The sequence below is a fragment of the Cavia porcellus genome, unplaced genomic scaffold, assembly GCF_034190915.1.
Source record: "Cavia porcellus strain 051 isolate PalLab524CR breed Dunkin Hartley unplaced genomic scaffold, mCavPor4.1 scaffold_30, whole genome shotgun sequence".
Taxonomy (NCBI): Eukaryota; Metazoa; Chordata; class Mammalia; order Rodentia; family Caviidae; genus Cavia; species Cavia porcellus.
The window spans coordinates 29,513,518-29,532,186 of record NW_026947513.1 but is presented as its reverse complement, the minus strand read 5'-3'; the positions used below and the strand labels follow the sequence as shown (position 1 = coordinate 29,532,186).

Genomic DNA, 18,669 nt, shown 5'->3' with positions numbered 1-18,669 from the left:
TGGGGATTAACTCAAGGAACATTGATAAATATCTCCAGCCCTTTGCATTTCTGTTTTGAGATAAGGTCACAGTAGGTTGTCCACACTGGCCCTGTCTTGAACTTGTGATTTTCCAAGTAGCTGGGATTACAGGTGTGTGCCACCAGGTTCAGCTCCAATTTACATTTTTGCATTTTGTCAGGATGTTAAAAAAAAAGTCCATTTCCCAAACAAATAGCATAGCTTTGGTTATGGGAGTTTAAAGCCTTGGCTGTCTCAAGCAAGTAATGTTTTGCAATAGAAAGATCTTGGGTCTGGAGTCCTTCTCAGCCCCTAACTAGCGGTATCCCTGGTGTCTGCACACACTGTGGCTAGGAGGAAGCGGATTCCCAAGCTGCAGCTCAGAGTGGCTCATTGCTCCCTGTCTTCAAGCTCTGTCCTCTGAGGAGCAGGTGTGCAGCCAGCCTGGCCTTCCCTGCAGCCATATGGAATATACTCTTCGTGTCAGAACAAAGTCTGATTCTCAACTTTGCAGAGGTTTTTTTTTTTAAGTCAGCCAAAAAAGTCAGCTTTTCTAAAGACGACATGCGTTTTACAGCAAAGGCTTTGTATGCAGTTACTGGGGACTGATTCAAGAATAACAGAAACCCCAGACTGCAGATAAACAAAAGGCTTTGACACTCTAGGCAAAGCTACAGTCCTCCACCACCTACTAGTGGGCCCGTTTATATAAAAGTGAATGCGAAACTTAATCCTAGGTTCTTTACAAAGAAGCTATTTTCTCCACGTTGGTGGTGGTTTTCTGTGCATGGTTTTTTTTTTTTTTTCCAATTGCAGTATTTAATAATGTTTGTATTCCCTTTGACCTCTTACTGACTGTTGGAGTTAAGATCCATGATGTGATTTTTAAATGTGTAGGTTTCCTCTGCCTTCTTTGAGACTGTCAACTTCCTATTCCTAGAAGGTATTTATGCATGTCATTCACTTACCAATCATCTTACCTGGTTCTGCTGGGTGAGAAAGGAGGGGCAGTATGCAGTGGTGCATGGATTAGTTTATATTGCTAGGAGGCTATATACTAGCTCTATGCTCTATGATTTGCTTCTTTAAATCCTCAACACAACCTGATGAAGCAAAAATCTATTTTTCCTAAATGGGGTAAAGTATCTTCTACTAAATTAGCTCTCAGAAAAGATGGAGTCCTTACAGACTGCCCTGTGCTGGAATTATTTTAAATCACAAAATAGTAAGCAGTTTGTTCCAACGTTATACAAATGCTTGTCTATGATGTAAGATTTCTTAGTATGGATTTATGGTATTATTTTCATTTTACAGATGAGAAAATTGAGGGTTGAGAAAATTAAATAATTTTTCCAAGGTCATCCATTTACCTATAATCTCCAGTTTGTCCTTATTTATGGCTGAGTACTACTCCATTGTATAAAAATACCAGATCTTTTTATCTACTCCTCAGTTGGTGAGCATTTAGGTTGTTTCAAAGATCTAGCTATTACAAATTGTGCTGCTATAACCATGGGTGCACATATATTGTGGCAGTTTGATGTTTTAAATTCTTTTGGGAAGATACCCAGAAGTGGAGTATCTGGGTCAAATGGGACCTCTAGTCTTAGTTTTTTGAGGAATCTCCACACTCTCACGAACAGTGGAGAAGAGTTCCTTCCCCCCCCCACATGACTGCCATAGTGCCTCTTGTTATATTCAAGATTGCTGCCCAGACCATCAGACATAATAAGATCAAACAAAACACAATAAAATCAATCAGAACATTGAATAAAATAAAACAGTAAAATGGAGCAAAACAAAATAGTGGTTACAGTATTGGATTTCAAAAACAAAACACAAGGAAATCCCCCATATTTGCTATATTGCATATTGCTATCCTCTTAACAGATGCTCAGACTATGGGCCATAGGCCTATGAAGTCAATCAAACAGACAAGCATTAAGTGGTTTTGGTACCTCAGTTGCTATTTCAGTGTTGTTTTAATTTGCATCTCTCAAATGACCACTGATGTTGAAAATTTTTTCACATATTTATTTACTTTTTTATTTTCTTCATCTGACAAGTGTATATTCATCTGATGCCCCTTTTTGGTTTAGATTGTTACATCTGGGAGGATTGATTTTTTAATTTCTTTATATGTCCTTGATAGTAATCCTTTGTTTGACAAACAGAGGGAAAATGTTTTCTCCCATTTGTGCATGTCACTTCATTCTGTGAGTGGTTTCTCTTGCTGTGAAAAAGCTTTTCAATAGGGTGAGATCCCAGTTGTTGATTCTTTATGATAGTTCCTGTGCAATCAGGGTTTTGTTCATAAAGTCTTTGCCTACACCAGTGTCTTCAAGAGTTTTACCCACTCTATCTTCCAGCAGATCATCAGAGACTTTGCCCTCTAGCACATATCATGGGCCAGCAACTTGAAAATGATGTCCTGAAGGCCAGATGTTAGTGAGTGAATTTTTCCAAGTCATTTTGATGATTATCTCACCCCAGTTTTTTTAACTATCTTTTTAGAAGAGCCTCTGTTCTTGGGAGAAACTATAAGGGTCCATAGGATAGAGATTTTTATGTGAACACCTGCTTTTTAGAAATGGGATATAAAGCAATGAAAGAATCTGCTTATTGTCATCCAAGGAGTTGATGATAGAATAGAAAGCAAAAATGCAAGCTGTAACCTTCTTTTTTTAACAGGCCAGCCACATGGCTCCTTTTCTTTAAATTACTTTTGGCAGCTTGTAAAGCAAAGAAAGGACCCTTGAGGGTTCCTTTCCAGACACTCCTGAGCTATCAGACTGTTCTAGTCTGCCTCCAAAGCTTTTGCCCCTCTTGCTTTTGAGGAGCATGTGTGTTTGTACTTGCTAAATCATATCTTGTCACTGTATACTAGGAAAGGCAACAAAACAATTTTGTTCTTTTCCATTTTTACCTTATCTAGTCCAAAAGACTTAGGATTTGTTTTTGTTTGGTACATCATGAACATCCAAGACATTCAGTGGAAATAAATGGAACAGCTGGTTTTTCGTAAGAAATGCATGTAATTGGGAATCTTAACCTTGACATAATTCATCCAAATTTGCCCAATAATGGAAATGACTAGAAAAGCTCATTTAGGGTGATAATCACAGTATGAAACAATATTCAGCTGTTTGCTGTTAACTTTCTGTTCAAAGAAAGTTTTGCCAGGTCTTTCTCTAGCCCAGTATTCCTTTTTTGACACTGATTGTCCTGTATAAAATAATGCGTTCTGTACACACAACTTACATTCCCTGCGGTCTTATCTTCCCTTCTGGTCTTATTTTCTTCCATAGCAGTTCCAAATGTCTACTGCACTGCATATTTTACTTCTTTATCTTTTAAATTGTCTGCTTACTCCATGAGAGTAGAGAATTTGTTTGTTCACTGCTGCATCCCTAGACCTAAAACAGTAGCTGGAACATAGTATGTGTGCAGGAGATACTTCTGGATGGATAATACAAGTTGCAAGTTGTGAGAATCTGGCCTCAGATTTGAGTATCAATATGAACAGTGGAGTTTTATATTTTCAATAAAATTAAATTATATTATTTAAAATGAGGATTATCTGTTTATCAAAAATCTCATCTATGCTACAAAAATGAGTATAGTTGAAAGTTACTACAGAAATGTAGCGCTGTTCTTACATTTTGAAATTTTCTGCAAAATATCACTCAAGAAATTGGTGGAGAACTGAAAATATTTCTTTTGAATTTTAAGTTAAATTACCCTCAATTTATCTAAAGAACTCTAGAACCCTAAGTAGCATTATCTAGTTTGCTACCCTAAGTAGCATTATCCGTTATTCTAGTCACCAGAGGTAGCAGAAAATTACTTTTTGTTGTTGTAAAAAATATTCTAATATAGTACTTGCCAAAATAAAGGCTATTAAAAATAATATTCTGTAAAACTTGAGGTGATTCTCTTGAAGGTAGGTTAGCATACCTTTGTAAGGAGAGACCTGCTATATTTGTTGTTTAAATCATATTATTTTTACAAATGTATTATTTTTATTTAAAATTCCAAGTGTCTAAAGTGCTTGCATTTTTATTTTTAAACTTAAAGACTGTTGTTTAAACAGTAGTGAGATCACGTTTAAGGTCTGCAACTTTACTAGCCATTTTATAAACTATGCCTTTCAAAACAAAAACTCTGATGCCAGAGTTTTTGCAGTAGTTTCTCCAGGATAAATAAACACATCAGTAAAAAGGAGTATAGTCAGTGAACATCATAAACTTGTTTACAGGCCATCTTTGACTAATGTTGTGCATAAATTATGTTTCTGCATGAGATTGATATATTTTCATATTATTGTATTCTATTTCAGAGCATTGGGGAGTCAGGGCTGTCTGTTGTGTTAAATCAGATGCTGCCCATGTGTAAGCCATCAACTCAGAGGACCAATGATGACTATGGCCCCGAGGATCTGTTGATTCTCCTCATATACATTTATTCTGTCTCTGGAGAGTTTACAGTGGACAAAGACCTGGGAGAAGCTGAAGAAAAAGTGAAGAAAGCACTGGCTCAAGTCTTCTGTGAGGAGTCTGAATTGTCACCTTTGCTGCAAAAAATCACAGGTGAGTGTTGGTACAGAAAACAGGTTTAAAGATAGACTGTTTCAGGGAGAGGATGTGTCCATCTCTAGTGGGGTTGTTTGAGTTTTGTGGGGATGATGGATGCTAGGCTTGTCTAAGGGTTGGATTTTCATTGCAATATTTTTCTTTTCTGGTCATGTTAGTAAAATGATCTTTCTGTTTATCAGAATTCATATCCTTAGAGTCAAAATCTTACTAAAATTGGAGAATACTCATAGAGAAAATACCAAACTTTAAGGAAAAAAATAAAATGTAGTCAATCTTATGCAAAGTGTTTCTATTAATATATTTCTTTGAGATTATCATTTTCAAACTTTAAAACCACAGTGGTACTTTGGTTCACTAACTTAATTTGTTTTACAATTTTGAGGAACATGGATGTGTTTGTCTTTGTCACCGTATGTGAAGTTTGTGACTAGATGTAACATTTTGTCAGTGCTTTTGTTTGAGAACCAAATTGTGAACAGAGGCATTCATGAACTGTTATATGTAATGTAATAGGATTGGAAATTGGCATTCTCAGGAATAGCTTCATAATTTGACTTCCCATATTTAATTTGAATTTCAATTAATTGCTACTATCTAAAATTGTATCCTAACATACTAGTAAAGTAGGCTATGTTAGTTTGGGGAAAATACATAATTAAGCATTATAAAAGTTAATTTTAACTTCCAATAAGAAGTGTAATGCATGAAGACATCCATTTGTCTTATGTCATGCAAATTCAATGTTGTTATTTCTATGTTTTCTAAAACTGATCTTCATTATAGATTGAGCCTATGTGTTTTGCAGCAAGAAGTTATGAAAACGTAGTTTAAAAACGTACCAAGTTTCCATTCTTTGGTGTGTGTGCAGTGTATACACGTGTGCGCCTGTGTGGATGTTCTGGAGTACGTAGACCTCTCCATTCGATGAGCGTCATCTGAGACAGATGGTGTATCTCCAACTTTTTCTCTTGTTCTCAGTCAGTCCTTAGCAGGGTAGCTATCTAATCTTCTCAGAAATAAGCTATAAGGCTGTGAACCTTAGATTCCCACGTATATTTACTGTACTTTGTGCCTACTACTGACCTTTTCTGTGGTTAGTTATGGAAAGTTAAACTCTAGTGAGATGGAAACTGAATGAAGTTCTCATGAAAATGTAATACGTATGTTTCCTTACTTAATATCAACCCTATTTGCAAGCTTAAAATGTATTTAGGCAAAACTTATGAAAATGGTTTCCATTTCATTAAGCACAGCACTGTATGTGATTACATGTGTTTACTTGGCTATAAATAAATATTAACTTGGAAAGGTTTAATATCATATTAACAGTGCTTATAACAGAGCTTTGACTCAAAGTAAATTTGGATGCAAGGGTAATTTAATTGGAAGTTATTCTTAAAATGTATAATTTCAGAAAACATACAACAAGGATGTTACGTTTTTCAATGAGACTATTCAAATAGACTTATGATCTTTATATGTTGCCACGTTATTTTTGGAATTGAAGTCATGCTTTAATAGTATTTATTTAATATTCACTCAATGTGTTCTTTGACTTAACAGTTCACCTTTTATTAGTTTCTTTATGTTTACTCAGGATATTGCATTTTCTTGCTTTCATAACACTTCTGTGCATTCATGCTTATGAGAATTTTTGTAAGAGCAGAAGCTGAATATTAAAAACAAGAAATTGGTGGAATTTTTTGTTTTTACATTTAGCGAGGTCTTATTAAGTATATGTTCAAGCTTAGGTTAAATTTGGATAAATAGTTTAAATGGTATGGAGGAGATGTGTTACTTAATTTTGGAATAAACATATTAACTATTGGACTATGAAGACACGTAACACACATGTGCACATGCACACACTTATCAGCCTCCTAAAGGATTACTGAAGTTAGAGTTATTTGGCCAGGATTGTATTGAGAAGCCAAATGTCCTGAGAAGAAGATTTGTATGAATAGTCAGCCACTGAAAAAAAGGTTGATTTATGTCTTGGAATGAACAAATAAAAAATGAATTAGTACAAACACTATAGAAATCAGTATGGAGATTTCTCAAAAAGCTAGAACCAAAAATTCCATTCAATCAGCTTTTTCCCTTCTAGATATCTTCCTGAACATGTTCAACACATCAGTTACAGTGATCCAAAATACCTATATTCATACTGGCACAATTATGGTTGCTAAATCTTGGAAGCAGTTTTTATGTTCATCAACAGTTGAATGGATAAAGAAAATGTGATATTTATACATAATGGAGTACAGTAGGTTGCTGCAAATGAGTTCTTTTCTGGGAGAATATTTGTAAGTCAAATTTGTAAATCCAACAAACTGAGTCTCATATACCTTTGACCCAAATATACAATGTGAAGCATAAAAAAGTCAAACACACACACAAATACAATAAATTTCTATTGTGCTGTACTACTGTACACTATACAGTAGCACACAGCCCCATACCTATGACAATGTCAGACAGACATGTAAGCTACTTCTGAGACTTGTTCTCATCTAGGAATGTTCATGAATTCTGATTGAATTTGTGAAAGTTCTCAGTGTTTGTAAGTTGAGGACTTAGTGTACTACTCTACCATAACTAAGAATGGACTTGTGTCATTTGTAGGGAAATGGATGCACCTTGGGTCATGTTGTTAAGTGAAATAAATCAGATACTCAAGCTTGGATATCACATGATTTCTTTTATATGAGAAGCCCCAAATATAAATAAAGAGAAAAATAAAAGATACATAATAGGAAACGAGGAAATAGATCTTTTATAAATTAAGAAAAGAAGCAAGAGATGCAGAAGATGCAGAAATCCTGTCTTTAAAAAAAAATGAACACGTTATCATCTTTCAACTGCTAAGTAATCGAAGTAGGATTTGAACTCAGATAATCTAGTTATAGAGCCCACTTTTTTAAACATGAAATTTGAAACCTGTAACAGGCCTACTACAGCCACCAAATTTACTATATTTTATCATTCTTGCTTGCTTACATATATTTTTTTATGCCTGCATGTTCAACCACTGAATCGTTTTAATAGCTGAACAGAAAATGAATGTTCTGGTTAATATTTTAGATATGCTTTTAAATTTGTTTATACTAGCTACTTTTATGTATTTCCTATTTCTATTTTCCTACTTTCATATTTGTGTCTTTCTCCTTTTTGCTTGATCAAAAGAGAGTACGATATTATTTTTATTCATTGAAATCTATTGATTTGTCTAGTTTTTGAAGCAGAAATCGTACTTAAGTGTTTTTTAGTCACTTTTCTTATTGCTGAGACAAAATACTCCATACTGGAAGTTAAAGGAGAAAAGCTATTTTTAGCTCACAGTTTGTAGAGGTTTCAGTTCATAATCACTTGGCTCCAAGGCAGGGTAGGCTCGCAGAAAACAGTTCATGGCAACAAACAAGGGGATTAGCCTCTTTCTGTCACTTATATTGTATCCAGTCTACTGGGATTAGGGCGGTGCTGATCCAACCAGTGGACTGATTTAGTTATCACACACCCTTAACCTTAGCATTTGTACCATGAATCAGTCACACACTCTAGATACAGCCATCTCTGAAAAAGCCCCACCTTTGACTGCACGAGGATCTGGGGGAACATGTAGACACAAACTATAACATAGGTTCTATTTTATTAATATCTCTTTAACAACAATTGCCTAGTGTTTAAAATTTATATTTTTCTTTACCTGTGCATTATGTAATTTATTTTTTGACAGTTTCTTTCATTTCACTTTCTTTGTATGTAAAGAACAATAAGAAACTGTGATTGGTAAAACAAAATAACAATTTATGTTGGTCAATGGCAACATGCTCTTTTCTTTTTAATCTGGTCTCTTTTTAATAAGTACTTTTAGGGACGTTTCTGGAGTAATAGGCAAGAACTCTTTTACTAACACAAAATAACAAGGATTAGGTCTCTGTGTGTTGGGATGGGGAGCTGTAAAAAGAGAATTGTTATAGTCTCAATATGCCTATTAGTGTTATGCTTTCCCAGGCCTGCTAAGTTCAGAGAGAGTATCAGTTTCTGTATACATTAGTATTTTCATGGCAGTCACGAGAAAAAACAAAGGAAAACCATTTGAACTTTTCTTCAGAGAATGAAATCAAATGCTGTTTTTAAAGATCTGGGTAAGGTTCAGATGTCATCATACTGAGAGGTATATCAGGGGGGAAAAGGTTTGCACATAGAAAGACTTGATTTAAAAGTCTTGCTCTGCCATGTCCTAGCAGTGTGGTATGTCAGCGGACAAACCACCCGTCCTTGAACTTTGACACTATTAACTGCCCTCTAGACCATTTTTTATTTAACTGAGAATACAATTGTTACTTAGGATTGTGAGTGTGAAAACATCTGGGGTCCCAAAGAGATTGTAAATATGTACTTATAATTTTGCTAGCATCCAGCTGTCATATAGGGTTGTGCTCTCAACTTTTTTACCTCATGGACGTCATAAGAAGGTGTGCAGAGTTCCCTGAGGTGAGGGGACAAGACTGTGGCTGGCCGAGGCCACCAGCTCTGGGGCTCTGAGGTCTTAGACTGGCCCGGGACTGAGGCAGAGTAGCCGCTTGGCACCCTGGTAACCATTAGCAGCAAGTCTGTGCTGTAAGACAGGTTGCCCAGAAAGCTCGCACTAGGAAGCGAAGGGGAGCAAAACTTCCAAGTTGTTCTTTGATATCTGAAGCTTTTAAATTTTTAAAAATTTGTTTTCATAAACAATTCTTTACTTATTGATTTATTTTTCCTGAGCTTTTATAGTATCTTTAATGACAAGGTCAATAGGGTTAAGTCTATTTTGTTAGGTTTGCTGTCCAACTAGAGAATGTTACTCAAAATATCTCAAAAATTCTGAGGTTCAAGATAGAACCACAGAAACCATAATTTACCTTTTTAAACTTTGATTTTACTTGCTGTACAATGTAGGATCTTCATTTGTAACATCATTGCTTTAGGATTGCACCCAGATGCATGCGGTGAAAAATATTCCAGGTTAACTTAACAAATAGGAATTTTTTTCCCAACTGAAGACGTGTTTGTGTCATTTTGATTATGAGGTAGGCACTTTTGAGGAATTGTGTCCATTCGTTAGGTAAGGTAAAAGACAGGGCTGGGGATTTAGCTCAGCCGCATAAGTGCCTGCAAGAGCCAGGTCGTGAGTTTGATCCCTGGTACCAAAAAAGAAAAAAGAAATCAACAAGAAGGTAAAAGGCATATACAGTAGTATCTGAGTCTACCTCTGCTCCTTTTTTAAGTTTAAATTAGGAAAACAATAATGTTGTTGAAGGCCTTACCCAGAAGACTTGCATCTTTATCCAGAAGCAGGTGTCATGGCTATCTCTACCTACAAGACAATCTGATAAGTACTTACATTTATCATGAAAAAAGCAAAAGTTTTATAAGAAAGAATGTGAGAAAAAGTATTAGGTAAGAAACTTTTTTTGTGCTACAAGTATCGTATTTTTTTTGTGCTACAAGTATATTTTTTGTGCTACAAGTATATTTCCCTGACAGGAAATTCTAAGGAAATATAATATATAATGAAATAGGATGATGCCCAGAGTATATCAATTTTATAGTTGTAACAATGAAATTTCTTTTTCAGTATATAGAAATAATACATTATTAACACTGGCATGATTTATATCACAAATATTTTAAACTTATTTCTATTTATGGAATATTTCTGCATGCCTACCATTATTTTAATCTCTCCAAGCCAAAAACAAACAAAAACGAAACCTTGGGAGCAGCAGCAACAGAACTGAGGCTCTGAGCACAGGACTTGGAGTAAAACAAGTCTGGGGGCTGGCTTCAGTGATTATGCATTCTAAAGTTGGTCATTTAGCTTCAGAGATTCTCTATATCCTTTCTCATGAGTAAAATGAACGTATTTATAGTAACCAAATGCATTAAATGAAATGATGCAAGTCCTTGGACAAATCCTAGTGCATATGTGATGTTAGTGTATGTTATCTGTGCCATAATTGTTATTTCCATCATTATTATTTGTCATTGTTATCATTTATTAATATCATCATTGGGTGATGTCTCTCTTCAAAGATCTTTCAGAGCCATTTTAGAGACAAGACAACACAGAAGACAATAGTAATTATTATTATACTAAATATAAGTTAAACAACCAAAATTGTGTAAAAATCAGTGTCACAATGACGATATTAAATGACACGTAAGAATAAATAATTCCATTGCTTTATTGAGTCTGAACGAACAGAACTCATTATAGACAATTGGGGTAATACAGGGAAATGATATACATTATAATACCTGATAATGTTAGATAATAAAATGGTAATGATCAAAGTACTTTCATATATAATGTTTTCTTTAACTATCAAATAATACATGAAAATAAGCCAATATACTTGCATGTCTAATTAATGTACCCCACCATCTGATATCTAGTGAAATATATCTAAAACGCTAACTTCTCTTTAAGATAATTTATTTAAAAGTACACCATAATTTTTCAAACATTGTTTGGGACAGAGGATAAAATTTTACTTAAATTTGGAAATAGTAGAGTTTCAAGTTTTGGTGTTTTCTTTTTTCCATGGCAGTTCCTTATCCTAATAATCTAGGTGTACTTTTGAAAAGTCCTATAGTTTCTAAGTTTTTATTTTAAGTACAAAACTTAGTTAATTCATAAGGCATAGTATTATGTTTTATTAATGGAAATGTTCTTAGCAGTTATATACATAATCTATTCACTTTATTAACTGACTTGCCTCCGATCACTAACTGATGACCTGTTAAATGCAGGAATCTAGATAGAATCTTTACTACTGTATTTTCAGTCCAGAATTCTTTTTACCAGTTTAGTGATTCGCAATCAAGGAACTTGATGGATCCCTGGAAAAAGAGGAATTATAGCGAAGGTTCACAATTTAGAGTGTGGTTTACATATCACCTATAAACTAATTATCACTCTCTATTTTTATTAGGAAAATATGCAATATAAATATGTAAATATTTTTATGTACTACTGTGATGTATAAAAGATCAATTAATTTAAAGATATGGCTCAATTTATAGGATTTTTTCTTTGCATCTTCTCATCAACAGATACTAAAAGTAAAACTGAATTTAGTACATAGGCTTGAAGTTTGCAGTTTTTATATCAGGCACCTCCCTCCAGTATTCATTACAAAGGAGTGACTTCCAATTTATAACTAAATGTCTAATTTTAATATTTACTGGAAATCTGAAAGATCTTCAATGAGAGAGCAAAGGAAATAGAGTTTGGGACATAAGCCAGTGGGAGATCACTTGCCCAGCATGTGCAAGGCCTGGGGTGGCAGTGGGGGTAGAAGAGGGGGCGGGGAGTGAGAGAGAGAGAGACAGACAGACAGAAACAGACACAAGAACTAGGATGAGGCGGAGGGAGAAAAATACAAGGAGGAAGGGCAGAAGGAAGAACCTAGTGATTTTCTTTTCAACTTCTTTTAACTAAAAGAAAAAACTTCATGTTTATTAATCGAGGTTAGTTTACCATGAGGTTGAACAGATTCTTGTTTCAAATAGATTCTGCAAAGATATCATCTAATTGGAAGTAGACTTCTCACAGAATTCTTGTCTATGGCGCAAAAAGTGCTGAGGGACAGCGCAGGGTTTAATATAAAGATATCTCTGGGAAATGAAGTCAGCCAGAAACTCTGACGCACTCATGAGAAGAGCTTTCCAGCAGGAAGAACTGATACTGGGAATTACACACTGGTGAGAATTACGTTAATTGAGTTGTATGACTTTCAAGTAAGTATTAGGATGTGAAGAGTAAGTTTTGTGGAAAGTGCATCAGCTCTGCTCCAATTCTGTTTAGATAGCATTTTTCTAATTAGAGCTACAATTATGTTTCCCTTGCTGTATAACTCCCAAAACATTTCCTCAAAATAATGGCATAGGGACTAATAATGCCGTACCTGAAATAATAAATACCTCAGATCAATTTGCATAAAATACATAAATATCTTTATGGGAGACTGTGACATTTAGAGTTTTGATTTAAAGCATTGGGTGTTTTAAGTTGTTTTCTTTTCTATTCCTTCTCACCTGCTCATTACCATGTTTAATATTCATGCCATATAATAAATGATGGATGGTAAGTGCAGTTTAAACAGTACTGTCCTTACACGTGTACAGTTCAGTGTTGTCAATCATAGCCAGAATATTGTACGACAGATATCTAGAACATATTCTTCTTGGGTAATGGAAACTGAGCAGCAAGTAGCAAGTTCTCATTTCTCTCTTTCCCCATGTCAGGCACTGACTATTCTATTCTTTCATTCTACTAATTTGCCTATTTTTAACACTGAATATAAATGGAATCATTTGGTATGGATCCTATGAGTGACTTATTTTACTTAGTCTAATTCCTTTCAAGTTCCCTGAAGTTGTCACATACTGCAGAATTTCCTTTTTTTTTAAAGACTGGATAATATTCCCTTGTCTTAAAGAGGTATTGTCACTGTGTTGTTCATTGTGGCACAATTCTCATTAGGCAAGACATAGAAACATCCAAATTGTCCATCTGAAAGAAAATGCTAATCCTTAAGGAGGTCTCAGTTGGGCTGTCTTGCATCCTCAGGAGAAACTCTTCATGAGCTGTGAATGAGGCCGGAGTTGAGGATCTATACAGGGCAGCTCATGTACTTTCAGGTCTTCTTTTCCAGTGAAAACATGTTCTTATCTATTGTAAAACAAAGCCAAATTGTACAGCCATCAGTAAGAATCTATTTGTAATCATTTATTTCCAACAGTCTTTTTTGCGAAATTCAGGTAAATGCAGGCCATTTCCTGATAAGGGCCATTATTGCTATTTGTGCATTATTGTGGCTGCCGCTCTGCTGTTCAAGCCTTCATCTCCATTAGCACAGGCACTGACATTTTGTTATGTTGGAAGAGGTTTGCTTTCAAACAAAACGTTTTTCACATTTGGCCAGGTACTTTTTCCCAGCCTCATAGGAAGTTAATCTTCTTAGTAAAATATGAAGTACTTACAGAGAATTATAAAAAATGAGGAGCTAATGAGAATTTCTTGCTTTATATTTCTTTTACTATTATCTTGGCATTCTTCCTGAATCTCACAACTTTCCTTCAGTAATTCATCAAATTTCAGAATATACATTTCTGCATATTTCTTCCCTTAAGGACACTATTCTAATTGCACAATAGTTTTTAAGATTTCAGAATTCTTTCCCTTAAGAAATTTTTTACCCTTGAGCATTCCTCCTGGCTTGCCAATGACAAAGATGTTGCTGTGGTTACTGGCCAAGTGACCCTAAAAGTGATGCCAGCATCATATTACTAACATGAATGAAAGCTTCAGCTTCTCACAGTAGATGATAGTGAACAAACCATAAAGGTAGGCTCCTCCCACTCAGACGAAGGAAGACCTAAGGGAGTGAGAAATCAGATTCATTCCAGAAGGATTCTGCTTCATCCTCAGCTCTAATTTGTTAATTCTCATTCATTATTGTGTGTCAGTATTAGACTTTGCATGAAGGTATATGCCTTCATTTCAAATGTTTCAGATTCTGTTTCAGGCCTGCCAAAACAAGACAAAACAAAACAAAACAAAAGACAGCTTTAAAGATTGTTGTTTTCCATTAAGGTTTACAACACTGTTTGGTATATAATAGGGTCTATTTTTTTCTCTTAATTTCTTGAGAGTTCTCCTGGAAACTCTGATGAAGAACATATGTCTGTCCTCAATTTCTCCCCTGAGAAATGTTGGAACTGTTACATTTAGTTTTACTACACAACATATTAAAATTGTTAACCACAGCACATATTACTAAATAACTATGTCAAGTGAAGTTTAAAATGTTTTGTACATATTTAAAATATCTCACAGGTTGTATATAAAGAAATTTAGAACTGCTTACTGAGGTAGCCAGCTAGTAAAACAATTGTACTAACCTATTAAGGGATCCCTACAAATCACATTCTCAACTACTTAATTTTTCCATACTACATCATAAAAAAAATCACTGTTAACTAAAGCACTAGAACAGATCTGTTTCTCTCACTCTATATATATATGTACATTTGTATACATAGATACATACATGCACCTATATACACAAATACATGGACATACTACTCATGTCACTTATCTTTGTGTCTGCATAGAATATTGTTTTCTGCATAGAGTACTGACACTAATCCAGTTCAAGAAGTCTTGTTGAGTAATGAATCTACAAACTATACATATTTGCGTAAGTGCACTCTGTGATGTTCACACTAGGATGAAATCACCTAATGATGTATTTCTCAGACTACGTCTCCATTGTTAAGGAACACATGATTTTAATTGTGTATGTGATTATATAATTATTTAAGAGATCTGCTATTACTGATTCTTGTTAATTATGTACTTGTTTGGTCTAAAGTTCTTAATTATGAAAGAGAAGAAGTGGAATGAATGTCATACAAAGGTCGTTCACGTCAGTGACTCATGACTATGAGTCATATTAGAAAAATCTAAGATCTCCTCTCTTTTTATCATTTTATGGTCATAGCTTAATAAATTTCAAAAATTAACTGAATCAATGTCCTCCTTCCTACAGCTCCTCAGCAGTACCCTTCATCCTTCTCTGGGAGGGAAACAGGGGAGTCCCTGAGGCATCCCCGCCCCCTGCTGTCTTTGGCCACGCCCAGTGTCCCATTCTGTATCTTTGAGATGCTATTTGTATTTCTCCAAAAATGTTTCTCTGTTTTCTGATGCACAGTGTTCCAGGGCTCCTCTCTAACATCCTGGCTCCAAGTATATTCCCTGCCCCCTGACCTGCATACTGATATCAGGCTAACATCCTTAAATTTAATGTAATTTTTATTTTTTTCTTCCCCCTCAACTTAATTGAGGTGAGGTTGACAACTAAAAGATGTATATGTGAAAGCTTATTGTATCGTTTTAATATTTATTGAAATTGTGAGACAGTTTCCACAGTGAAGCTCATTAACCCATCTAATATTTCTTACAGCTAACATGTGCAGTGAAAAACTTAAGCTCTCTGCTCTTAGCAAATTAAATTTAATTTTATATTTTAAATGATTTCCCTTCAGATGGAGGGGTGTTAAAGTCATATTTCTCATTGTAAAAAATTTGGAAACAGAAGGAACAATATAGAGGCTACCTATAAATTTTATTTTATTGATTATTACTTTGGCCTTTTCCATTTTTTCTACTGAGTTATTCATTTTATGCCTAATTATTTAAAATCAGAGCACTTACGTTTCAAAATTATTAACATTGAGTTATATATTTCAATACTATGATAATATGTCACTCTGGTTGGCATCTGCCTTTTCTTTTTGCCTATCTAGGATGTGTAGAAGCAAATCTGTATTTAAGAGTGTTGGAGCATGAACTCCATATGGTCACAATTATGCATCTTCTCTGCTTTTCTTCTTTTTAAGTATTGTCCCATTCTTTCTTATCACAGCTTTGTCTGTGTGACCTCTTATCCCTGCCAGCCACTTTGGGCTTATGTCATTATAGAATAGCAACCATGAAAAAAAAAGCTGTTTTTCTTCTAATGGTTGTAGATCAGACCCAAAATATGAAGTTGACTGACCTCCAGTCACTGTCATAAAGGCATCTTTGACCAAGCTGCACAGCAATAATTGTATGTGTGCAAGAGAAGAGGGGAAGGCAGGGCAGGGATATGAAGAGGAGGGTGGGGTTAGCCAGACCTGTCTGTACGCTTAGAATGAATTAAAGCGATCCCACATACAGCAACTAGAGGTGTCATCATAAGAACATTCATTGACATGCCAAGTTCATATCTTTATGTTTAACTATCTTGTCTTTCCTCTCTTGAATTTTGTATTTTATCTGCAAATGGAAGAAAATGTGAATAATGACTTGAAAAGTGGGTACTTGCATGCCTAAAAATAATTGTCTAGAATTTTCTCTAGTGTCTTAGGAAACAGCATCAGAACAACTATCAATTAAAGTAATTCTTAGAATTAAATCTGCTTTCACCATGTTATTGCCCCTCAACATTCAAGCAGCAGTAATTGTGCCTATCATGTATGTCTGTGTAATTACATATAATTCCTTGATTATAAACGTCAGAAGGACAGGGGTTGTCATTTTGTTTGTTTGTTTGTTTGTTTTGAGACAAAGACTCACTGTGTAGGTCAGGCTGATCTTGAATTCACTATGTAGCCAAGCTGGCCTCAAACTCTTAGTGACCACTCTGCCTCAGCCTCCGGAGTGCTGGAGTTACAGGCGTTTGTGCCTGGACTAGATAAAATTTAAATCTATACTCATGTTTACATATAATTTAAAATATTTATGATTGGAGTTTTTCTGATTATAGAACTCATATTTGTTCACTTTACAATACTTGAAAGATCTTTTTTGCTCTTTAACAAGCACAGTATAAGATAAAAACTATTTATAAATCGGTTACTTAGAGAAATGACCGTTCATATTTTGCTTGTTAATGTATTTGTTGTAAAATCAATTGTTAAGTAGACAGTTGCACCTATACTTTCCAGGTAAAGGTATCAGGAAGATTTTAGATGTATTTTGCAGTTGATCTATAAAGTCATAGTGCCTAGAACAAAGAAGGCACAGGGATATTATCAACATAAAATATTACAAATAACATTAGAAAGGAAATATACCAACATTTGTATCCCAAATTCTAGAAGATAGTGTCCCTACAAAGTTAACTTGGAGAAGACAGAGCATTCTTTAACCCTAAAAGGAGGGTCATTTGGATCTTCGGTGGAAGAAAAGCATTTAGGTACAAACATTTCAGCCTGAAATTACAGCAGAAAACAATAAAAAGAACCACAACCGGCAATAGGCTTGTTTTATGACATGAGAATGGAAGATTAACATTTAAAAAGCCAAAAAGAGAATGTAAGGGATACTGATTTGTATTTCAAAACTTAGTTTTAAGTGTAACCAAAAATGTAATTCCCAAAGAAGCCTGACTCTTTCTGCTTTCATGTGTTGCCTGTTTACTCTGTCCTTAGCACCTGGACTGAATTGGTCCCAAACGGAATGGTAATTTTCACTGAAGTGTTTATAAAATGACGCCCTCTTCTTTTTCTTTTTTTCTTTCATTTCTTTTAAACAGAAAACATATGCCTGCACCTCTTCGTCAGGCTCTTGAGTTGTTGCCAACCTGACAGAGAGCCAACTGGAACAGGAAACTGATATGGTGCAGTGTTCATTAACAATTTACATTTTCCAAAATGGTTTAGAGCTTCAATTTTAGAAGCTGTGGTTTTAAAGTATACTCTAAAATGACTGGACTTTTTATTTCCTTATTTGTGTTGTGGCAATTAAGAAAGAAGAGTTAAATCTTTTCAGTACAATTTACCACATTGCAAAGAATTCAGTCTTTGCCTAAAAAAGTTTCTTCATAGTTAAAAAGTATTTGGATCCCTTCTATACTGTAAAGTATAGAAACAGGGCACCAAGTAAACATTGCTTACAGCATTGGGCTATCTCTTTCAGGTATAAGGAGCACATGTTTTTTATATTATAAAATGTAAAGTGCTATAAAATTTTGTTCTCAGAAACTGATGTCAAGGCACCAGTTTAGTATGTAAACACATCTTTACTGTGACTTTTAAACTTTACTCGCTTGCTTACCATTCTCCTTTACCCCTCCTCTGCTCCTGATCACACCTTTCTGAGAAATGTTTAAAAACCTGCACTGTACCTTATACCCAGACACTTTGGAAATTTGCACACTATTTTTTGATTATTTCAAGTTGTTCTCCATGGGAACATAGGAGTCCAGACAAAATGACATCATCTGAGATGAGTACAATCCTTTTAGTTTAAAAATGAACATTTTTAATGGCTTTTGACTTTAGGGTGAATACAGTATTTCAGAGCAGCAGCGTGCCAGATATTAGGATGGAGGTGTTGAAGCTGTTATGTATCAAAGCAGTCATACTCAGGGTTTAGGCCAGAATAATATCCACTAGAGTATTTATGTTGGAAGTTTTTGGGTAGGAGATATAATGTATTAAGAAAAATATCAGATCCTTAATTAACTTCTCATTG

The 18,669-nt window shown here is 34.8% G+C and overlaps 1 protein-coding gene across 3 annotated transcripts in view; it reads left to right on the top strand.

The window, feature by feature from the left end:
• The window catches only part of Scfd2 (sec1 family domain containing 2), a 446,638-nt gene that overhangs the window by 193,087 nt on the left and 234,882 nt on the right, over window positions 1–18,669 (top strand). For all 3 annotated transcript variants that reach the window (XM_003471656.5, XM_023565858.2, XM_013154490.3), the window contains exon 5: window positions 4,340–4,589. In XM_003471656.5, the coding sequence (XP_003471704.2) occupies window positions 4,340–4,589 (250 nt within the window). The remainder of the gene's footprint in view (window positions 1–4,339; window positions 4,590–18,669) is intronic.